This window comes from Gadus morhua, chromosome 16, assembly GCF_902167405.1.
Source record: "Gadus morhua chromosome 16, gadMor3.0, whole genome shotgun sequence".
In the NCBI taxonomy this organism is placed as follows: Eukaryota; Metazoa; Chordata; class Actinopteri; order Gadiformes; family Gadidae; genus Gadus; species Gadus morhua.
In genome coordinates this window covers 23702132-23727112 of record NC_044063.1, presented here as the reverse complement: position 1 = coordinate 23727112, position 24981 = coordinate 23702132, and the positions used below count along the sequence as shown (strand labels likewise).

The 24981-nt window shown below is 42.3% G+C and overlaps 2 protein-coding genes across 2 annotated transcripts in view; both read left to right on the top strand.

The window, feature by feature from the left end:
* The window catches only part of brip1 (BRCA1 interacting helicase 1), a 30685-nt gene extending 27575 nt beyond the window's left edge, over positions 1–3110 (top strand). Inside the window, exon 20 of the mRNA XM_030381476.1 lies at positions 858–3110. Within this exon, the coding sequence (XP_030237336.1) occupies positions 858–1744 (887 nt within the window). The 3' untranslated portion in view covers positions 1745–3110. The remainder of the gene's footprint in view (positions 1–857) is intronic.
* Positions 3111–3224: 114 nt separating this feature from the next.
* LOC115561432 (uncharacterized) lies at positions 3225–24868 on the top strand. Its single transcript, XM_030381477.1, has 6 exons — positions 3225–3563; positions 4483–4562; positions 5565–5643; positions 5749–5958; positions 6228–6379; positions 24622–24868. Exons 1-6 carry the CDS (start codon positions 3542–3544, stop codon positions 24724–24726), a joined length of 648 nt encoding a protein of 215 aa, XP_030237337.1. The 5' UTR covers positions 3225–3541; the 3' UTR covers positions 24727–24868.
* Positions 24869–24981: the final 113 nt, after the last annotated feature.

Genomic DNA, 24981 nt, shown 5'->3' with positions numbered 1-24981 from the left:
TAGAGCTAAATTAAAGAGGATGGATGATCACATGCAATGTTTATTTCATAACGAGGACATTTAAGAGGGCCCTCTTAACTGCCATTCATTTCCTCTTTTTTAATGTATTTATTTTACAATTGATTGAGTCATGCTCAATTTTATAACCCGATTTCAAGAGCATCCTGTTCTGCTACCCTGGCAGGATGGTAGCATTCAAAGCCAATGCGGTCTGCGCTACCTTCAGTGCTTCAAGCAAACGTGCAAATGTTCTGCCATGAGATAATGTGCTGTAGTGACGTCTTTGCACATCGCCTAGCCCAGCACCTATTGTCTCAAGGGTCAGGACAAGGTTGAGCTGTTTGCTCCATTAAATTTGGTGTGGTGGATAGGGGTGGCGGAGGCAGATACTGGCTGTGGCGGGGAGTGGGGGCGGGGTTGGTTTTGGTTCTTTGAAAGGTTGCGTGGAGGAGGGGTGAGCTGAGTGGCTTGCCTCATTACTGTAAGGTCTCCTGCGTGCCTGAGTGGCACTGGAGCGAGCGGATGTGCAGATGTTGGACTGTTGCTTTTAATTAAATCCCCATGACCTTTGTTTGGGTTATATTGAGCGTACACATTACAGTTCATGTTTTTTCTTTCCTTGTATGAAACCTACATCTTAAAAAATAACACTTATGCGGACGCCCAATTCTTAATTAATAAAAAAAATTCCTGGGCTAATAATTGAATAAATAAGTGCATGCATTTCTTTTTTATTTTATATCTTTTTTCCGAGAATATTTCCTATATGCCATTCTGAAAAGAAGGGGTTATTCCAGGACAGTCTTTGTAATAGTTATTTTGATAACAACACTGAATTCTGCCTCTTCTTTTTGCAGACACTGAAAAGATGTCCAACACTGAGCCGGCGTGTCCGACCCGCGCACACCACGACACCGAGCCCAGGGCGCAAGCACCGGCCCTGGCGCCTGTGCATGGCTTCATGCCTGCGGGCACCCCGTTGAAGAGGCCCCTCTTCAGAGCGCAGAGAGACATCGCCCGGCCCGACCACCTGCAGCAGTCAGAACCACCTGACCTGGTCGAGGGAATGGATGCCCCCAACACGCACCTTCCTCATCCTCATGCAGAACCGTGCTCGCGAGGTGATGCCGGCAAAACCGACGGTTTGTCTTGTGTGCCGGTGGCTGTGAAGGAACTGGCTGCCATGGCGACCTCTCCCTGCTGTCACGGAGAGCAGCCTCTGGCAGACGGCCGTGAAGGGGAGGACGACGAAGAGGAGGAGGAAGACCTAACAATGTTCTTCACTCCAGAGCTTTTCGAGGACGAGGATGATGAGGAAGTGGAGGAGGCCATGCCTGTGTCCAGGATAGACGGCCGTGTGATCCCCATCAGGCCAGCCCAAGAGACGCTGAGCCTAAGGAAAGATGTAGAAGAATGTGCCCCAAACGGCCATGGAGACGGAGTCGTCTCCAGGGTTGGGGATAGCGCGGGGTCAGAGCCGACGCTCTGTCACCAGCCTCCGAGAGGCAGCGTGGTCAGCGTCGAGGAGCAGGCCGGGACACCGCCCTGCAGTCAGCAGCAGACAGCAGAGTCCCCAGGTCAGGAGGTGCGAGTGCAGCAGAGGGAGGAATGTGAGAGTAGGCAGTCAGGCACCAGGGCTAACCGCCTGGCCCGGTCCTCCAGGCAGAGAGCACCCCCGACTCCGTCAGGTAAAAGCCACCCGACCACTCCACCCATAACACAGTGGTTAACTAGCCCAAAGTAAATACTGATGCCCCTAGATGAGCAGGCCCTCCACCCTGGCCCCAGACAGGCCAGCTCATATCTCAGCGCAGCCCCCCACTCATTCAGCGTGACAGCTCAGGCCTCATCAAGGCCATTAAGGCCGTCTAAGCGCACTTATCAGTGGGAGAAAACAAGCCTATCTTACCAATGTTATTTAAATTATGTGGCTATTTTAATGCGCTGTCTCTTTTTAAAGAGGCTGAGTGATTAAATAGCGAGGCTAGGTCTGTAGCTCTTAATGAGATGTATATAGTGGGGCCGTGCAGACGCGCCTGACTTAGCGGAACTAAGAGGCCCTCGTTCTCTGCATCAGGGGGATGAGGAACTCGCGTGATAATCGGCTACAAACTAGAGGGGCTCATTTGGGCTTGTGGTGCAGAGGTTTACAATTGTTTGAGGAAAATAAAAAAATATATATGTCTATCTATATATATATTTGTTGGTTTGTATTTCTTTTCATGAAAAAAAACATACAGGCAAAAATTATTTTGTGACTATGCAATACTGAAGACTCAAGTAAAATGTATCCAGTTTATATTTTCATTGGATGTGGGTTTTAAAAGGACGAAGACAGCCCTATGGCTTTAAATGTTTATTTGTCTGATAATTAAAACTTAATGTGATGTATATCATGTGTTTTGGGTCAGCAAGGTTATACTTTACAACGCGTATTACCAAATAGTGAAATCTAAGGATCAGCTTGTTCTCAAACCGACCAGAGCAATTTAGCCAAAGCCACATTTTACTGTTTTCCTTGCCATTAGGGTGGGTTTTTTGGGGTCAAATTACTTTTCACACAACATCTAAGCTCTGATTGAGGAAGTCTGTGTACGCATGAACTTATGTGATTCGTCATTTGGCCAAATTGTATCTCTTATTCAATTTTGAATGTAGATCAGTGTCAAAGTGTAATATGAAATTCTAATTAAACAGGATCCTTTTAAGATCATTTGTCTACTCATATTTAACTTAACACTAATGGTTGACTTTTGCTCAGAATGAGCTTGAATTACTCTTCCTTTAAAAGACTCCTGTAGCTCATCAGCTGCTTCTCATAGAGACTTTTTTACTCAATCATGCATGGCTGCTCGTTAAAATAATTATCCAAACAATGCGTGGGGAGTGCACACAAATGTGTGTTAAACGCACCCTAATAGGTATTCCACATGACTGGGAGATTTGTTAATGGCTTTGACTGGCTCTGGCTTTGTTAGTGGTTCTGTATTCCTTTTCTGTTATTTCATGAACCCATTTTCTTTTCATGTGAAATATGGAAATATGTTCATGAAAGGGGTGCTGTAGCTAAAGCAGTGTAAGTGGTTATATATAAACAAGTAAAATATGAACGACCTTGCATAGTCTTCCTTTTTATGCCAAAACATAAGATCCTTACAAACCTATGAGGACTACGGTTAGTCTACATTAACTAAATGCATACGTATTGATCAAATTAACAGGTGAGCTCCACGTGGGACAGTCCCATTCAGGGAGCACTCCTCCTCGACATCGGACCAGAAACAATCAGAGAAGAATATCTCCTGAGCCCAAGCCAGAGGCCCGTGAACAGAGAGACCTGAAGGAGACGCGTCTAACGCGGGCTGTACCACAGGTTAAAACTAAACAAACACAGCAGGGCCCCGTCAGACTGCTAGATGCATCCCCAGCCCCGCAGGCCGGAGCACGAACCAAGTACACAAGAAAGACCTCCGCTGCCCGGGACGCAAAGCACCAAGAACCACCCACCGCTCCTCCCCGCTCCGCCTGCACAGAATATGTTATGGTCACTCCCAAGCAAATAGGTAGGGGCCCAGGGGCTCGGGGTTGTGTACACTATCGCATCAGAGCGACGTTATTGTTCTTTTTGGTGTCTGAAAAGGTTGAGGAAAATTGTCCTTTCGGTTAAGATCGAGATTTGTGCTGGAATCAGTCATTTAAGAGATGATTTACTTTATTTAAAGGTCCCTATTTCTCCACCAGGTGTGATAGCCGTTACAAGCCATATCACGTCTAACCTCTAGTGACATCACACATGGGAGTGCCCACCCAGGTGTCTGATATATAGACTGAGCCATAGACGTGTTAACATGAACACCACATTGGCTGCGTTATATAAACAAATACAAATAAATGGGTGGGTGTTTTATCTGGATAAAAAGTGAATGAATGGGTGAATGTTAGGCAATATTGTAAAGCGCTTTGGATAAAAGCATTATATAAATGTATAATAGGATTTAATATGATCATAAAAACACCTGCTTTTAATCCCCTTTTATTGATTTTAGGGCCGATGGCCAACCTGGCCTCTGTTTATATATGGCTCTAGCTAACTACCGGACTGAACCAACTGATGGGGAAAATCTAGCTCTCATACATCTTTGTGGACACTCCCTCATGATGTCACTAGAGGGTATGTTGTGAAATGGCTTATAAACATCATACCTAGTGCTAAGATAGGGAACCTTTCGATGAGCGTAGATCATGTATGTCACGTCAACGCAGCAGGTGACCGGTTAACCGAATCAGGCATTTAATAGTTATGCATGCAATAGCATTGGTTAATCTAGAGAGGCAGTCATCTAATCCACACCAATGGACAAGTGGTGTTGGGGTTTGGTTCTCTAATGTTGCACAGAAGTATTGCCATTATTTTCAGCATGTAGCTGGTATATTTTAGGATGCCAAAAATGCTATAAAAGGTCAAATGTTTTGTCACTAAAGGTGTTAAAATCCAGAGATCCTGCAGGCCAAAACGTAGGAAACGTTCCACGGGACCTTCAACACAAGGGATTAGCGTTAAGGTAATGGCAAGGGAATCCCTGTACCCCATTGTTTGGTGGTTGTTAGTGGTTAATTCGCTATTAGACATTACTGCTATCCATTCAAATTAAACGAGTGGGACTGCACCATTTCTGGTGAAACGCATGTAATTTCAATACCACAGGTTTTGCACTTAGTTGAGCTATTCAAATGCACAGATCGCATTGAACTCTTTTTGGAGTTGTAAAATTTGCTTACATTTTAGAACCCTTTATCTTTTTCTTTTTGCCATCATCAGGATTTCTCCGACCTGTATCTTATTTTCAGATTATTCTGGGCATAAGGAACTAAGGTGGACCATGAAATTGGGATAGATCCATTATTGAGCGAGAACACTACATATGTGATCAACGAAACGGGCTGCAATGTTATCCTTGAGAGAAATGGGGTCCTTCGATGAACGTCCTCTAAAAGTGCTTGTTTTTGCTACTGACATGCTCCTCAGATTATACATTAACCCCAAAAACCTTGTTTCTCTACCTTTCGCTTGATCACGGTCTTTTTGTTATTATGTCAAACCAAGTAGCTTCAGCCAACGTCTCTCTGGAATCCCGTTGTTGCATTCCGTTTTGTCATACTATCTCAACTCTCACCTGAATCTCGTTCATACCCCTAAATAAGGCTTTCCATAATCCAAAACAACAAACTCTCCGCTCTCCAGCTCTCACGTTTCCACTGTTCTCTTCCTGCAACAACTCATCCTGCAATCAACTCTCTCTCACACTCTGAAAGTTGTATTGCTCTGTAGTGATCCTTACCATAATGGTAGAATTTAATCTGAGCCTGTCAGTGACCAAAGCAAGCACTATTACAGTTGTCCACCTTTATCCCTTCACCCCCAAATTTTAATCAGAAAATAGGCTCTGGGTTGGAAAATCCAGAAGTTCTCCTTAAACATTCACCATGCCAAATGTTAACTTTGGTTAAATAACTACTGAAATGGACTTGAGGTTGATTCTTGTGATGGTTTGCAACACTTACAGCAAATCAGTGACCAGGATCCATGTGCATTGGGACTTTACTGCGCTAAATGTGGAAGAGAACTTCTCCCTGCCATAGAAGGTACTTAAACAATAATGAACGGGATCAGTATCCACATCTCTTTCACGTATTCTATTCATTCATTCATTGCTATGAATTATTTTTTATCCACGATTTGATTTCCAGGTCTGATTCAAAGGGAAGTGTGTGAATTAAAACCACTGGCTCTTCTGAGTGAATTCCCAGTTTGGCGTAATGGAACGAGATGCCAGTGCCAACGTGCACCGTCTCAGCCCTCGTGGTCACCCAGCTCCACGTTGTTGGTCGTCAAGAGTGAGGCCCAGTTGCAGACGCTGAAGAGCGCTCTGCAGCCCTACTGTGCTGACAGCTTCACCGGTAGGTTGGAACAGATGGAGAATCCGCACTCCCGTCCCATGAGGATGTAGAAAGAAACAAAGATTTAATTAGCGCACAAGCTGAACACCATTTATATCTAAATCCTTTTTTTCCTTGGTATTTTATCTCAAGAAAACTGAACCACTAATACATGTTTAAAATAATAGTGCATCATTGATTCTATAATATAGCTTTAGCACCCTCTTCCCCTCTTGTGTTTTTTCTAACCTATAGATGTTGGTATTCTCTCGTGTGTGTTGTCTATGTAGCATATAATGCCATCTGGAACCCGGAGCAGTGCTGTGTTGTTCGGTATCTGCGGTGCAGAGGCTGCACGTGGCCAGACACCCCTTCAGTTGAGACCCCTGAGGCGTGCATCGCTGCTGAGGTCTGCTACCCGGTTCACCCAGCGCAAGATCAGGTACGCCTCCTCTTCCTAAGGGCCAATTTACTCCCTCTGTGTTTTACTGTAGGCCTTTGTTTTTGCTACAGTTGTATATGCTTGTTCATGAGTCTCGGGTTCTTAAAGCCTGATGGTTTCCGTGTCCTAGACATCACAACAGAAATTCCTCAGCATTATGCGTATCCATGCTCGGGTCTTGACCTTGACACCATTGTGGGAGAGGCTGGGGCGCTTCCGGGCAAAGGGGGGGTGAGAGGCGGGGGGGGAGGGGCCCAGTTACTCCTTTATTGTGTACCCTTTTTGAATCCCTGCTGTTGCACTTTTATCTATTTTGTGTCATGTTTATAATGGTATATTTAAAGTGTTGTTTCCCCTTAATAAGGCAATTTAATATACAGAGTTGCAATGTAATTGATACAATAATTTTCATTATATATATATATATCTATATATATATATGTATATATATAGATATATATATGTATATGTATATGTATATGTATATGTATATGTATATATATATATATATGTATATGTATATGTATATGTATATATATATATGTATATGTATATGTATATATATATATATATATATATATATGTATGTATTTTATTTAGAGAGATATAACTTTTAGTTGTATTATGATCCTTCGACAAGTACACCGTTTTATTGAAGTTATTTAGGTGATTATATTGTCAGGATAAAAGTTTAATGGAAGAGAAGAGTGTGACAGATGGGGCAGACTTATTGATCGCTGTTGACACGGTGGTTAATTTCCGTGTGATTCATTGTGAAATAAGAGTAAGAGTAAATATATATAATAAGAGTAAACATATCGAGCTTAAAGTATGCCCGTGGCTTAAGTACTGTGTTAACGACAGTTACCACCGTCGTGATTATGCGATGTAGTTTTGACTACATGTGGGAATAGTTCTTATTATGTAGTGAATTGCGTTAGATCTCATCATATTTCTAGACTGTTCGTATCGACTGTTAATGTTTGTGGCTTCATGATTCCGTTGTTTGCAAAGCTCCCACATGCTGTGATAGGACGCACAAGGGGTTATACCAAAATCAATATGCATCCTCCTTCACAATCACCCTGTGCACTGTAATCTGACCTAAGATTCATCAAGACGTCCACAGAATGCCTTACCTTGAGTCTTGATATTGATTTGTAAATCCTTAAGCTTCTTTCCTTTAAATTTTGCTTGCATGTAGACAGCATCTCTGCTCTGTGGCGTACAGGGTAACACACACGAAATGGTGATTATTGAGAAAAAAAAGCCACCCATGAACAGATGAATTGTCATAAAATGTTATTGCCCTGAGCATGGTAATTCTGGTTTGGTATGGTTTTGCTTATCTAAGATTACAGTTTAATTAAAATGGATCATTCTGATGGAGAATTATTATTTAATTTACATTAATTTACATACATTCTATTCTCACTGAGTCCTTTTTATTCATTATTATTTATTAAAAGTAATAATAATGTAATAATTGTACCTGATTATGAAAAATAGAAAACGGAAAAAACATAAAATTATATTTATATAGGACTCTAAATTTTGAGTCCTAAAATATAGGACTCAAAATCATAAAATCAATCAAACCAATTGTTTCCAACCGTTTGAGATTATTGCCATGAGCTATCAGATTAAGAAGATTAACCTTGATTGACTGGTCAATTGAGGTTGAAATGAAACTGCCAACACTTTGTAAGACTTTCTGATTTGAGTCAATAGATTAGCTCTGATCTTGTCCCTTGGGAATCTGCTTTTATTTGTGTCACTCCTTAAGTGAGAAATGCATGATTCATTTATCAAAACATAATTTTGAAATGGCCATTATAGTGTCTTAATTTTGGAACAATGGTTAAAATTTTGTCTTGTGGATGACTTTATAGCAGCCTTATGTGAAATACCTGAACATGAAGCTGACCAGCTTGACCTTTGACTGAATCATTGCAAAACATTTAAAAACACATGCCTTTTTACTGAGCTGAATTAATTAAGTAGAAAGCCAATTGGCAGTGTATCGCAAATTAACTCGTTCTCAGTCTTCACAAGCACCAAGGGCCCATATTTCAGTTAGAATGTGTTTCATCCTTTGGCTGGTGGATGGTATGTCTCCCTTCCAGTCCCAGTTCGGAGCATTGCACCACAGGTCAGACACTCCTAATCTCTCAGGGATCTCCATAAAAAACACATTTTGAAACCGTTAGCATGGTGCTGCACATTCCATTCGTGTGTTGGGGCCTTACAAAAATAAATAAAGAGTGAGTTATTTTTATACTTTTATACTACATGTATCTTTGACCAGGTTCCGTTGGTTTGTGACCCCAAGTCACTGTTTTTCACAAACAGATACTTTTGGAGGTCCTGCTGTTAACCTGTGCTGTTGACAGACACCATATTGCACTTAAGTCTGTTTGTGTGCTAAGAACCAGACTCTTGGTCTGGGTCTGACCAGTTACAGACAGACAGACATCTAGACTCAGAGTGGTGCATGACACACTTCATAAGTCCTTATCAATAACTCTGATTATGAAATGTTAATCTGATTAGTTGGTTGTTATAATGCTTGTTGTGTGTCACGCCAAAGTGGCCGACCGCTCAACAGCCACGCACGTCAACACACGCATTACTTCCCCTTCAAGGCCTTCGTTAGTGCTTTAAATATGCAGCCAGTAGACGGGGATTCATGATGTAAACAACAGGAAGGCGCACGTTGTGTGTGTGCATTAATACGTCTCGTATTAATGCACACACTAATACGGGAATATTTAAGGTTTGACAGCTCTGAAATTCAGTTTGTTTTCATGCTCTGAGGCCAGATGGGCTTTGAAGCCAGGTTAATTTATAACATTTATAATGGTGGGATTGTATATAAACCATATACTGTGCATTCTGCTTTAGATCCATTCATATGCTCTCCATAGCTAACTAATATGCCTAATATGCCTAATTAGCGCAAAACAAGCATTCATATGCTTGTTATTTCAGTTACAGTCCACAAAGATTTAATGTTCCCCATTTGAAATAGTGACAGGCTTTAGTGGCCAATGGTGGCTGAATGATAAGTCTTATCCATCATGTTTAAATAACGTGGTGTGCATTCTATTACTGCTTTTGGATGCTGTTCCCTCAGAAGCCCAAAATTATATCCTTCTGCATCAATTTGACTCCTATTATTTCCATTTGGTGTATACTTTGAGGGAATATCTGGGATCAACTGCTACTCAAACACATTACCCGTTTATCGTGCACACCCCTAACAGTGGATCGGATAAAGACTATTCTGCAATCTCCAGTTAGTTCATTACAGTCTACTCATATTTACATTTATCAAGCAGTGGAAGTATATTCTACTGTTCTTTATGCTGCTCAAATACATGACAGACTGACTCCCTTATGCCTACACTCAGTCAACAGGCCCTTATAGATTCCAGATAGGCTTAGCTGTTGCTTTGATGGTACTTTTTCACACTTTTGTTTTTAAATTCTATGCAAATTCACATTTTTGCAATGCACCATTGTTTTTTAGCATCAACATATGTTTCAACAGTACTACTTGATAATCCATTCAATGCTCATGCGTCATACTGATCTACAACGAAAAAGTCAAGCTTGACGCTGAATAAGTATGCTATTACGACTACAATTACCACCTTTTATAATAAACATATAGTTAATCTGCTAATCAGAGGAATAAAACATATATTAAAAGGTAGAACAACTCAATAACATTAAATTTAATATTATCCTCTAATGTCGAATAACTATGACAATTGTGTCATAGTATAAAATGTAATGTCTTCAAGATTTGGAGCACTGTTGTTCTGATCATTTAATGGAAAACGTTGTTGTGATTTTTCAACCTCTCCGATCATTTAAGGTCTAAATGACCCACGAAAACGGACTTCAATGTATTTGCTTTAAAAGTACATGATTTACACAGCAAACTCTGCTCTCTCCAGCTCTTGCTCGAAGGATCTATCGTTCTCTTCCTGCCACAACTCAGCTCTCGAGACGTGAGGCTTCTCCTTGAGCAAGACTTGGTTCGACAGTATAACAATATAAAAACAATATAATATTTTAACAGATTAAGGCTGCAGCGTTCTCGCTCAATACTGGAGCAATTAAAAAAAATCACTGTCTGCATTTGTCCTTTTGCCCAAAAAGATCTATTGGGTCCAGGTTGGAAAATCCAGAAGTTTTCCTTTAATGAAATTGAATTCGCTAAGCAGATATTGCTAGACGGATCATCTTATAGAAGAGGGTATTTTGCAATCTGTCTGCTTGAGCAGCTGCTAGATCTTGGCTCTGGTCATAGGCTTGAAGCCCATTGGAACATAAACACAGATTTATTTCAGGGGCTCAGTAGAATTAAACACCTAATCTGCCTATGTAATTTTATAAGTCTCCTAATCTTGGTATAGACATCCATTATTTGGGCTCATCTTTGGGGTGCTTACAGTGTAAGATGGCTAATACTTTAAGTGTTATTGTGGCAACCATTTATCAGACGACTGCCTAGTGTCCTTTGGGTTCCACAGAGTGTATGACTAGGACACATTGGGGAAGCAATAATAACTGCTATCCAGCCACTCAATACAACCACTCCTTATGTTAGAGCATGGCCATGGATAAGAAACTCTGATCCATTCAACTGTACTTAGCATTGTTCAGAATTAGGTTCAAGTTCAAGTGGTTTTCTTATTGATCTGTGTCTGTGTCTTGCCAAAAGGGTTAAGTGAACAGTGAACAGTTTTGTTTCTTTGAATCAGATTGAAAAATATAATTACAATTTTAAAATCTCTTGTTTCAAATATGTATTCCTTGAAGCAGTTTGCTTATATTTGATACATTTTATGTGGTTGCATGTGGTCTTGTTTTTTAGAAGTTTTAAACCATATAACTAGTTTCATCTGGCTTCCCTAGCAATCCATTTTTAGAAGTATTGGTTTCCCATGCAACATTGATTTAAAGGTCTTGTACACAGGCAGTCCCATTTGTGTATGAAAAATGCTAACAACACAAAACAATAAAATGGTATTTGTTGCATGAGGTGTGTTTGTCACATAACAGTGAGTGATTGATTGACCTGCTTGGTCAAACATGGGACTCCTACCGATACTCCCTTTGCACGCAATCAGATGAGTATTAATCATTATATGTACACCACTAGTCCTTTTATGAATGCTCCCTTGTATTGTAGATTAAAAACAGAATAAAATACATTGCATGTATTGTTTCCCTGAGATCTCAAAGCCCTTTAAGCAGCTAATCACGATACCTCTCAAGCCTGAGCTACATTAGGGTGCCATCGTATCAAACTGCTATTCATTGCATAACTGCTTTTAGGGACCATATATTTCCCTGCGCTGCATACTTTCTATTCCTCCAAATAATGGTTGTCTGTAATTCTACGCTTGTGGAACATTTGCTTCTCATTTAAAGGCAGCATGGATTAGATTTCTTTAGGTTTTGCTGTAGGAAGACTTCCTCTTCTGTGCAATGCTGCAGTGTTACTTTTAGCTTTGGCATGTTCAAAAACTCCTTTTATATGTGGGGAAACGTTGGCTCGCAAATCTCCTGTTGGTCCAACTTGCATTGAAGACTATGGTCCTGTAGAAGAGAGGTAGAACCCACAACGGTACAATCCACAAAGGTATCCCCCAGTGATCCCTGGTGGTAAATAACTAGGTGCCAGACGGTCTGGACTGCACGCAAACGTGGCCAAGGTCCAAGCAGGTAACAGAGGGGAATGTACACCAGAGGTTTTAAGCATCCTTGTACTGAGCCTATCTCTAAATCATTTCTGCATCAATCTGACATAGAAAGCTGAGCAGTGCTGAAGAAACGATTTGCAAGTGTAATCTACTTTTTCCATATAGTGTTGAACTTGCGGCCATATGTTGATTTTAGGTCAGTAAATCAAACTGACTCATGTTATTTTTAGCACTGTGTATAGTCGTAGTGTATTCACAGACAACATCACAGACATGAACACTGAACAAGGTCAAGGTGTGAATCGCACACCTCACTAATTCTTGTGTCAAAAATTAAAAGCGACTAGTACTTCCAATTAATACCCTTAAATATGGGATCTTGGATGGGATGGTCTGGGATGGTTTTCGGGAGACCAATTACAGCAAACAGCAGCACTGCTTAATACAACAGACGTGGGGGAACTCCCACGCACGGTTTAAGCACTCCCCCATTTTGGAATCCTTCTGCAAATATTTCAACAGATCAAACATGCAACTTCTCACTCATCTCCCTCCAAATGCTGCGCTTTTCTCCCTTCATAATGATTGATTGGATATCTTTTGACACAATGTGCGGGTGAAAGGTGAGGTGTAAAAGCTGGAGCAACTCTTTTAAATGTCATGTCAGAAAGCCAAGTGCGAATTTTCTGAGCTTAAAGATATGCAAGGGAATGTGTTTAAAAGTGGGTGGAGTCAACGGTTCAGTGTCGTTGGTGGTCCTGATCCTGTTGAAATATCCTAAGTGCACAGACCCAGTGTGTCAAAACATGCCAGGACTTCAAGAAGCCTGCTAATAAAGACGGACTCCATGAGAAATGCACCTCGTGGTTTGTTTACGCAAATGAAAAACTGCTGACAGATTTGGTAATGGACATGCCGTCCCACAATGCAACAGCAAACAGGCCGTTTTGTCATGTGCTGTTGAATTACTGCAGAAAGCCAATGTTCTTCATACAGTACCATCTAGAAAAACCAACCAGTGTACTGCATCATCCCCTTCATACTAAATGACACCTCGTCGTGTCACTCTCATCGTATTCAACACGTTGGAGAAAATCTCTTTCCGAGTAATGATGGGAGAATTCTTTGTTCTCGCCTCTTAGTGGAATCGTAGAAGTGCTGACAGAATAGACTATTTAAGAACAGAAGCTCTCAAAGGACGCACACTCTGTATTTGTGTGGCAGCATACCTGAAAGCCTGCCCCAACTCATCACACTTTCAAAGCCCACAGGCACACCTCATCGTGGGAATGGCGTCTCTTAACCCCCTCTCTGTTTGAACAGGCTGCTCCTACTTTATTCTGTTGTTCTTCGTTTGCGTTGGGCATTCAGCAGCTTTTACAATTGATCATAAACACTCTGTGAATGAGGGTCTACACATCAAAAGTATAAAGTGCAAAAAAGTGTTGGGGTTTCTTCCCCTGCTTGCGTGCAATGCCAGGGTGTCTCCTCTTAAGTGTGTTTAAAGTATGCATTTTTCCAGTTCAATTCTTGGCGATCTAAAGGTGAAGACAGATGTGCTTTAATATTTCTAATTCTGATAGATCTGTTTGTTTTTTCCTGTAAGCCTTTTCATGGAAAGTTTTTGGTATCATTCACCTGGTGGTCGTGCAATAGGCTGTACACATTTCAAATAATTAATAATACATAGCGTTAACATATATATGAATCCAGCCTTGATAGAGTAATGAACGCTGATCACACGTTTTCCTAGCGGTGACGCTGCAGGTGCCACTAGCAAGCGAGCAACGCCTCCCGCGGTTGGCGACGCAGTTCGGATCCGTTCATGCATCAGCGCCAGCCTGGCTTTCCTACGCCCTGGTTGTGTTCGTGTCAGCAGACAAAAGCCACGGGTGTCCCTACAATACATAGCTGCTGGGGCAAGCAGGACAACACCTCTAGAGCAAACAAGGCTACCTGCTCTTTGTGAAGTCACATAATGCCGGGCCTTTGTTTGTCCCAGACCTCCACCCTGGACCTGGAGCTCCGGCAGCTCCTGCAACAGGTGCCACTTGAGGCCTCCTTTCTGACTCATTGTGCCCTCTATTCCATGGCCCATCTCTCTTTATTTGCCCTTCTGGCAGACTTTGCAGATGACTTTTTCTGAATGCACTTAGCCCACCGATAGCCTTTGATTCTGTATGTTGCACTGAAAGCGTGGCTTAGGAACTGTGTTTGCGCGGGTGCCCTTTTTCTGGAGAGCTTTTATGAAAGGTCACAGGCTGTTATTGTGGGAACTGACACGGAGAACATATTTGTTATTTCACAGCACCGTGTGATGGTGTTGTCGTGTCATAAATGGCATTTGCATTGAATTACTCAAACTGGCGTGTTCTTGCTTTTGCTAAATTGCTTGTACTTGATTTTAAATTGACTTGTATTGCTGTTAAATTGAACAAGTTAAATTGCCCTCTGCATAACTGTAATGCATGATTATTTGGGTAAAGTTGGCCTCTCGACCATCTGATGTTTACGATAATTTACAAAGGAGCCAATGTGTTTGAGCCAAAGGTGTTTGAAATTACAACAATTATGGTATTTTAAGTTTTCAAATCGGATTATTCAAGTTCATTGATAATTTCCAGTAAAATGAGGCTTCTTAAAGGCTTCTTAATTACAATAAATATAATTTACAATCTAGAAAGGGATGTTTAAGAGAGTTAATGTGTGGGATGTGTCCATGAAATAGGAATATATGTCACTATAGCTTTATAATAATAATAATAAATAATAATGCATTTTATTGATGGGCGCCTTTCTTGGTCACCTTACCAAAAGAAAAAAAATACTCCTAGCAAATCAAATGCCTGAAGAGTTTAGAAAGTATGTTTCATAGTCAGTAACAATTTTCTTGCATTCATAGGAACCCTAAACAGTTGCCAAATGATAATACATCAGAAAGAGGTTAAATGAAAACCCTCAGTTTATTCAGAAGATTTTTTGTAGAAATGTCTCCTTTCTTTAAAGTATGAAATATTACTTGATTAGAATGCGTTGAACCAATCGTTCAGACAATTTATTACCATATGCTTCTGAAGAAGTATAAATTATTAAAAAAAATTATAATTTCCTTTTTGCTTGTGAGAATAGGTGTTAATATCTTCTGGATTAATATCTACTGCATTAATTAGACCAGTGATCAACTGAATTGATACTGTCATTCCCTTTGTGTTGAATTACTGATATTGCATTTATTTATTCAATATCCTTCTGTGTTGTTGGATGTTAAACTGACTTTATTACCAACATGCACACACTGATAATATCTCTTATAGTCTCACATTATATTTAAAATATAATGTTCTAATTTTCTCTATGTGTCTGAACTTTTCTTGTGGAGCCACGAGATAAAGAGGTAAAAAGCTCTGAACAAACAGGCCAGTAACTGCTGCCAGGGCTGATCCACCCTGAGCGCCATATATCATCCCCTAGTCCAGGAAGCTGTGGCGCTGCAGCAGACGGCTTAGTGTAGCTAAGGCAGGGCAAATAATGGCAGCGCAAACATGATTATTGACAGAAACACAAAGGGGTGTTTAGCGCTCCTCTGATCCCAGCTGTGTGAAATGTCGGTAATAGCCGACACGTACAAAGGCAGGCGGGCAGGTGACGGCCAAGGTGTGTGTCACTGCGACCTAGCCAACTGTAGGTTTGCCTGAAGTTTGCAATAGTCTTGTGCCACTCCATAGGGGTTGTACCCCCCCTCCCACCCCCATCGCATCCCTGGTGGCCTTCCTACATGAGTCCAACTCACAACCCTCATGTGGGGCGAGGAGCTTATGAGAAGATTTGTGTTGTTGTCCTTCTGTGTATCCTGTTTGCAAGGCAACTGAAATAACCTTTTTAATATCACAAAGGTATTGTGACGTGCTCCTGTCCAACCTTCTTTTAGAACCATTAGTCCTTATTTCCATGACAGCTTTTCGAGCAGTGATTTTTACTTCACAATTGGGCTGACCCTACTTGGACAGACAGGGGGCACTGTGGCTTTACTTTTCTTAATACCTTGAACGGGCTATTTCTGGCTTGAAGGTTATGGCAACCAGAAACAAGGCATGCATCTTTCTGTGAACCTACGGTTTTACTTTGTAAAATGTTAGAATAAACATTCCAGTAATTATATAAAGCTATGTCAGTTGATTATGATAAATACAACAGAAAAAACATAATGAACAACTAAACAGATCTTTGGTTCTTGGGTTAAAATCTACCAGTTACAAGTTGGCAAAAAATAGAAGCTCAGACACAAAAAGGCACTACCACCTTATTTGCGCATGCGCATTTAATTGTTCTGTTTTGGAAGCCCATAGGAACAGTGTTGATGAATACCCAGTGTTTAAACACATCCTGAACATACTGCCCCCTTGCTCCACCATTGCTACATCGTTCACTGCCTTGGTTGTTGTCTGGGCCTTCTGGTGGCCATCTTAAACACAGATCCCCCAGGGGATCAAGCAGTCACACGACGGATGAAAACACAGCACCGACTAGTGATCTGGGTGGGTTTGTATCCCTTAAGGTTGCCCTATAACCATGACGAACACCCACAAACCCACTTCTCCTACCAGGGCACCACATTTCAGAAGTCGTCACATGTTGTCGCAGTACGGACCTTTGATTCCAACGCCCCATCATACCCGTCGATACCTGGCTGGGTAACCAGGGTGATGGCTGTTCACGGTCCATGTCACACGTCGCATCGCCCAAGGTGAAGTGTGGTCTGAATTATTGTATTTGTAATGAAACAATATTCCGTGATTTGGGCTGCACTGCTGTGATGCGCACCGTGTCCGTGCATTCCAGCAGCAAGCCCCAGCCGCCGCCGCCACCGCCGCCACTGCACAGACGGCCGAGGAACACCCAGAGGTGATCCATCGGCCACTGCTGACAGGTGGCCGGGTGCACGGCAGCACAGGGTGTCACCTCTGGAGGCACTCGGGGAGAAGACACTGAGATTCCCCAAAGAACACACAGTGTCATCAGAACAAAGACATTCCTCCGCACTCCCTCCGTGGGGTAAACACACACTTCTCACACAAACAAAAGCGTCCACACGCAGACGGACCTCGGCCAGCCCCGTGGAGCCGCAGAACAAACAACAGACAGAGTGGAGCGGCGAGGAGCCTGGAGACAAACCCTAGGCGGTGGCAGGCCCCCTCTTCACCTCCCAACGGAGGGGGTGTGTGCGTGTGTTTGCATGGGGGGACGGGTAAAAGTGTGAGTGGGGGAAAGTGACTGTCTGCTCTTCAGCGGTGTCTACTTTGTATTCTGATGGTTTGTTTTGTGATGAAACAATCAGCACAGGGAAGGTGAAATGAATTGACAAACGGGGAACCAGAAAGGGTCACCAAAAGCCTAATAGCACTGTTCAATGACAATTGTACTCATTCTGAGAGTGAAAAGTGTCTAGTCTATAATCCCACCTGTGTTATCTGCATCATTTTACTGGCAATGACTAGAAACTATTAATTTTCACTTTCATTCAAAATGACTAGCAGTGAATTTTATTAAGACACATACATGAATTTGCATGTAGGGTGTATGGCTAATTCCTCTGCTGTGCATACTGGATCGACTGGGGACATGTGGATCAAACCCAGAACCATTTGGCTGGGAGTGACTACCCTGCCTTATATTATGAATCACAATAAAATACACAATAGAATGTCGTTAGGCTTATCTTATTCAGGATGTGAAAGACAGAATAAACGGATATGTTCAAACATATACTGCATGTTGACTTGTTTAACAATCCCTTCAAATAACATTTTTATGTTCTGTTTCTTATGTCTCATGCCATATCACAATGTTCATCTCCTTCCCGAGCCAGCTATCTGTAGCTGCTAGCTGTGATTGTGATGCTGGCTCCCATATCTGCACACACTCTGCCCAACCTTCCCTCCCCCCACTCGCTCTCTTTCGCTCTCTCTTTTGCTCTCTCTCTCGCTCTTGCTCTCGCTCTCTCGCTCGCTCTCTCTCAATGGTGTGCACACACACACACTTACACACACACACAGCCTTGTGTGTCCCGACCAATGCAGAGACATGATGTCCTGTTAGCTCCCTGATTGTATAATTATATCAGGAAGTTGTTTGTGCTATCAGAGATGCACAAGTCATTGTTTGGGCTGTGCATGTTTGTGTAAGATGAGCGCCTTTGATAGCCCGCTTTGACTGGCCGCTAAAACTATCTCCTTAGCCATCGACGGATAGGAGCGGTGCTCTCCCTGACTTGTTCACATACCACACACTCGCACTTCACAAAGAAGGGGAGGACTCGTACACAACTCCTTGTGTTGGTTGAATGAAAAAACAACCTGATGTGGGATTGGATCAAAAGTCAACTTCATAGTGATGACTGTTAGGAGGCGCATGGCAGGATGAATGCTTTAACTTCTGCGTTGGCGAACGGATGTTTTCCCTCAAAGCCTCAAGGGTCGGGAGGACGAGAGATGCTATCCAGACCATTAACTGTAATTGGCCTTGTTGGGCGCTCATTTGCCAAGGAGGGAGGGAGGGGGTCCTGTGAGGAAAGAGCCAGCGGAAGGGGAAGTGTTGTTGGTTCACAGGACGGGTGTGGGGGGGTATGGTTGAGTAGGGCTGGGCTGTTGGGTTGAAGTCAAAGCATGAGGCGCAGTGTGATGGAGATGATAAGTCCTGCTGTCTCTGCCCACCCTTCCTGGCCCTGGTGATGATAATCATGAAATTTGTTGGCTGTTGCCACTCCGTGCTAGACACCAAACGACCGACTCTAAACAAACCTTTTAGAGGAGTCCCGGCGAGGGGCTCTTACAGACGGACTATAGTGTGAAAGGTCCTACGTACAGGAGCCAGGGGACCGAAAAAATAGCCACCATATAACCAACGAGGTTGCAGTCAACCCCATGTATTATATTGGCCCAAACGTTATGCTTCGATGTACGCTAATCTTTACCTAAAGTGTGTCACAACCCACACACCACAGGAGACAGCCGTTCTAATCTGCTGTTGTTATCGCTCACAGAGGTCGTGAACCTGTTTCTCTCTGTAATTGCTCGTTGGCTTCTTTTTTTGGCTTGTTGACTTGCGTCAACGCATTGCGTAGTTTGCAATCCACCCTAACGAGATTACAGCGTAAATGCCTCCTCAAGGGGAGTCCATGAACAGCATGCGTAAGCCGCGTCTGCAGGTAACCTGTCCATGGGCCCTTTAAGCAGACACCTGGTTTGACGATTGAGCGATGCCGGGCCTACGTAGCCATAAGCCCCAAGTCGTGCGGGGATGAGCTACAAATCACCTGCTAAGAGTCTTTACAGTCCAAGCTGAGGCACAAAATCCCAACGTTTAACTTCCTACCTGTGCTTAGAGTACTTAATGTGAAGCCATTTGGCAGGGCACGAGCAGATTGGTGTTCCTGGAACAACGGCCTGATCATGCCACACCTGCTGTAAGGGCACCTGGTGTTAAATGCAGAGTCTGTGATTATGGGTACAGCTTTGGGAAGTGGTGTCATTGAGGCCGAGGTCAAACACAAGGACCTGTTTGCTCTTTCTTCATTGCTATGAGTTCCCTTTTTTCTTTCAAAGTGTAGCTGAGGTATTTCTCTTTTAAGCATGTCTTAAGTGTATCTGTTTACCTCCCTGAAATATCGTCATACAATTTGAGAATGGCATCCGTGTGCCATCAAATAATATATATTTGGCTTAAGTCATATGTGTTGTGTGTGTGTGTGTGTCTGTTTGTGCTTGCACACATGTATGTGTGTTAATATTACTTTTTGTATTTTTTTTATACTTACTATACTGTACTATACAATATTATATTATATAAATATAAATATATATATATATATATATATATATATATATATATATATATATATATATATATATATATATATATGCTTTTAAATCAGTGTATGCCCAAATATCCCATTGATAATTGGACTTTGAATAATAATTCTTCAGAAAAGAAAGGCAGTTGCAGATCCTCAGAATTTTCCAGACATGTTACAAAAAGCCTTATCCTACCCCAAGCCTGATCCACAAGCATGCAAACGGGGACATAGTTGTCTTGTGCCTCTACTCATCTCAGCCTAATCACCTTTAGAAGGATTGTTTCTCGGCTATCCTGCCAATCAGCTGCGTGTGATCCACGGTAAGCCCTATTTATCAAACTCTAAATACTTGATCCGGACTAGACCGGCGACCTGAGAGATAAAGCACTAAGGAGCCAGCTCAGGAGTGTTCAGTTAAAGACTTAGAAGAGACAAACTTATTAGTGAGGTATCTGTCATTGCTTCCTGGGCTCTGATCCCCAGATAGAGGCTGGACATGCCGCGCCCAGGCGTCTGAGGTGAAGCTACACCCCTTATGGGCTCAGTGCTTCACATCCCCATGCATAGTGAACCACCATGTACTGTTTTAAGCAATAACAAATATAACACAAAGTTATATTTATTTATTCATTACGTGAACACCCAATTCTACGTGGGTAACCGTAGCATTGTGGCTTGTTTTCTGCAACCATGGGCATCCGGAGATGGCTGAAGCCCACCAGCAGAGGGAGTCCTAGCCCCTCCTCTGCTTCTCAGTGTCAGTAGGGCTGCAGCTGACGTGAGCACAGCCCGGTCACATGGGCTGCTGATGTATTTAGTGACAGGGCAACAGTAGGAGCCACCGTCTCGCCTTTCCAAAGCCAGACCTATTTCCTCGAGTCCCCTTTTGAGTCCCCTTCTGCGCATGAGCCGCTGGCGCTTCATTCTTCACCGTAGGACATAAACAACGCCTGGCATGTTGGAAGAAGATTGATCCGTCTCCTTTCTTTCCAAAGGCCAGGATCAAAACACAGAAGGCTCCAAAAGCAAAAGCATAATACCTTTAAAGGGATGGTCGGCCTACTATTATTACCCACACTCACACACACACACATAGACACACACACACACATAGACACACACACACATAGACACACACACACAAAGACCCCCACACACACACACAGGAGGGCACGGCTGAGGGAGGGTTCACATGCCTCGCTGAACGCTACGGAGCGCAGCCACTGTGATCCAGTGAACCTGATTGGGCGGTCGGTGTCTTTTTGTATTCGCGCATGTCTTGCACGGCAGACATCAAACGGACTCCAGAGTGAGGTGAACAGGGAGAGGGAGATGATTAGCCTTCCAATACAGCTTCTCTGAGAGCCTGGTTTCGGGAGGTCAGTTGACTGACTTGCAAATGGGGGTTTTCGCATATTTTTTCAGGTCAATTAATCTTTTATGAATAGGCCTATGGAAATTATAAGTATTTAGTTAAAACTGGACAAATAGGTCCTTGGTCTGGATGAAATGATTTAATTTCACTTAGCAGACATGAATAGTATTCATCTCTAAGTGTTGGAGCACATGTGTGACAATTGGTTTGAGTATGACTTGCACGTACAATGCCAACTATTTGGAATTAGGGGCCCAAGGGCTAAGCCACACAGTTCTTTATGATAGTGCATGTGGAAGTACTGCCACACCCACGAGTTCTGCCTTTTGGATCTATTTTCATTAGACACAGAAGACATACTTTGAGGTTTGCTAGAGCTGACATTATTCGGGTAAACAGGCTTTTAAAATATTTCCAAAAAATGGTTTCAAGGTCAAACAGACTGAAATATGTGCACATTTTTGGTTTGACAGCCCGCTTGGATCGGCTTTCATGAACCAAGCTGCTGTACAATACCAAATAAATCAGCACTTGTGATCATCATGAATTTGACCTAAAAGTACTTATTTTTGGCACCGAGACATCAAACCCGGGACCGATCCATCATGCCGTGTAAGGGCGGTTTAACCTGCATGGTTCTCTGAAAGACTTATGAAGTGGTCACTTCTTACATTTATATTTGGGCAAGAGCAGTAGCCCGGATATATGTGTGTCAGTCTGGATAGTGGCATCCATCCACCTTGTTCCTATTTAGTTAGTTTAGACATTAACTCTTAAACTATTAAATTCTGACTCAAAATAGGAGGGGATTTAGGTGATACAATTATTTCAGCTCCAATGCATACTTTAATGATATGTATTCAATCGTTCAAATGCAACAATGTGTTTATTGTTCACAAGTAGGATTAGTGTATAGTGAATGTTAAGCTATAGCAAGATAGAGGCGTAAACCAACACCTGATTAGCTGCCCAAAAGAATTGAGTGACGGTTGGGCCAACTGTAACAGTAGGCTTTGGCAAGGAGCAGGAAAAGAGTTATGTTTAGTTATGGTGCTCACTAGGGTCTCATGTAGGAGAGATAGGCTTCAGCCAGCTGCATGGAGGTTTGCATCTGAGGACAAGTGACAAATTATCATCCCTGCTGTCGCTATTCAGTTGCCATAGACAATTCCCTTTATTTCTAAGAGATCGATTTGCCAATTTGAATCCTCATTTCGGAAATAAGGATTCAAAGTGGATTCAGTGGATTCAAGTTAAGATTCTTACTTCAGAAATAAGGATTAACTATGCCCAATACCACGTCATCCATAGGGAAATAGTATTTCCCTATGGATGACGTGGTGTAGGTCATAGTGGGTCAGATAAGGCAATCGGCAATTGTCTATGTTTTTGTTCTCAGGTATCAAGGTCTGGTAGAGGAAGGGCACAATTTGGTGGATATAGTTCTGATCTGTGAGATGACCTGTACTCTTTAGGGATAGTTTGAAAATATCAGGATTTTTTTATTTGAGAATAGTTTAATAGTGAGAGAATGTTTAGATGCTGAAGATGCTAATCAAATAATATGATTAGTTATTCAATTTTTTACTTGATTGTAATAATAGTGATTTTAATGTGATTCCCCTGCAGGGAATATGATATTGGAGTCTTGTACATTTTCAGAGTAATCAAAACCATCTACCTCTGTTATAAGGTTAATTCTGTAACCTCGCTTTTGCCAAATTTGCATTGGTGACTTTCAGATGCACCATAGTAGCATGACCTAATTACTTCAATGCCCAAAACCCTAAAGGCTACTCACTGAACCCTAAAAACCATAACAAAAAACGTTCTCAAACACACACACTTTAAACACCCACAGTCCTAAATCAAATTTGCTGATGACATGCAAAGATGAAGTCATATGGATGCACCCACACTCATTAAACTGTAATGGCTCAGAAGGTCTGCATTGTTACCCAGTATGTCATATTTTATTGGGGTGATCGGTTTTCAGTTGTATGTTGCTTAATTATTTTTTGAATACATATCTGCTTTGTTCTGCGATAGACCCAATGGAAAGGAGTTTTATGTGTTGACATTTTAGGTCTTGCTTGTTGGTTTCGGCTCCAGAGCCATGAATCTGCGATGTACAGTACACCACAAGGTATTGAGTTTTTACTGATAAAGTGTGCAATCAATTCTTTACAAAAAGCAGGAATGAATTACATCCTTTATTTAGGGATTGACTGCAACAATTATTCATTTTTCCTTACACTTTTATCCAAAGCCACTTTATAATGCGGGAAGCCTATTTTTATAGACCAGATTTGACATTTTTTGTTGCCGCCAACCAGATGTACCTTTGATCAAGGGACATTACTCTAGTTAAATGTTTCACTGCCAGAGTTTGGGACCCAAAGCCTGCCCTTTTGGCCCAGCGCTCAAGCCCGTCTTTCCTCAAAGTCCCGCCCTCTCCTTGGAAACCTCCCTAATTTGGTTCTTTGTCTCCCTTATAAAAATCACATGATACTATCCAAATATGTGTGCGTGCCTTCGTCAAAGACTAAACGTGGATCCAACACACTTAGCTATTACCGATGTGGGACACGTAACTGGATGGATCATAGGATTCACCGAAAGACAGAACTCTAATGGCAATGTCCTGCCAATCCCCCCCCCCCTACCCTCTGCTCCCCTCTTCACCCGCCATAGCGTCTCTCTCTCTGCATGTGGATCAAATCAGAATCATCCACTAATTGACTATTTACAGGCCCAGAGAAAAGGCCCTAATGGACTTGATATTAAATCTCCCCTTCAACTTTTTTTAAGTGTTTTCTCCGAGCACCTATGTTGAAAAGAGTGGGCCTTTGCGTTTTTCTGCTTCTTTTTTTTTTTGCATTTTTTACAAGAGGGCCAAGTTAAGCCTGTTAGTGCGTCGGAATGGGTGAGCCAAGCCCGGGCGGCTCTCAGACGGGATTACAAGACGACAGCGGGAAAGGGCAGCACGACGCAGGGGAGAGGGGAGAGGGCTGGATCTCTCCCCAATGTGTTCCAGATGGAGCACAGCCCCAGGTTCTCACAGACAGATACCAGCGTGGGCTAGATCGGGCCCAGGGAGGGAGGGGGGCTCGCCTCAGCTTCTTCATAATGAGATTGACTGTGGTTTTATATGGAAAGTCAGCATTGAATATGCTTTCCACCCGCTTTGATTGCAAAAAAAATGTAATTGAGGAATTGGAATTCATTCTGGTTTGTGTATCTGTCGGGATAAAGAAAGATATTCCACAGCCATGTTTTCTTCTCATGTCTGCAGATATGGTTGTCCCCAGGAGCCGTTTCGTACTGCTCCCGCATCCACATTGACAGCAGAGACAAAGAGCAGAGAGGATCAGGAGCCTCCGTTGACCTGCACCCATAAACATGGTACAATCAAAGGGTGTATGCATCACAATTACTCTATAGAAGGGCTGCTGGACGCCAATAGCTTACGCCTTATTGGCCAGTTTTCCAATGTGTGTTGTTAGCTCATTGTTAAGAAAATTGGTTTTAAAATAAATCGTTTGTCACCTTAAATTTGTGTGTGTATACAGAATCCTAGCATTGTGTATCAAAGCACGCAACATAATCTGCTGTCCGTTCCACCACTGCAACCGTACAAAATGAACGTGTCCCC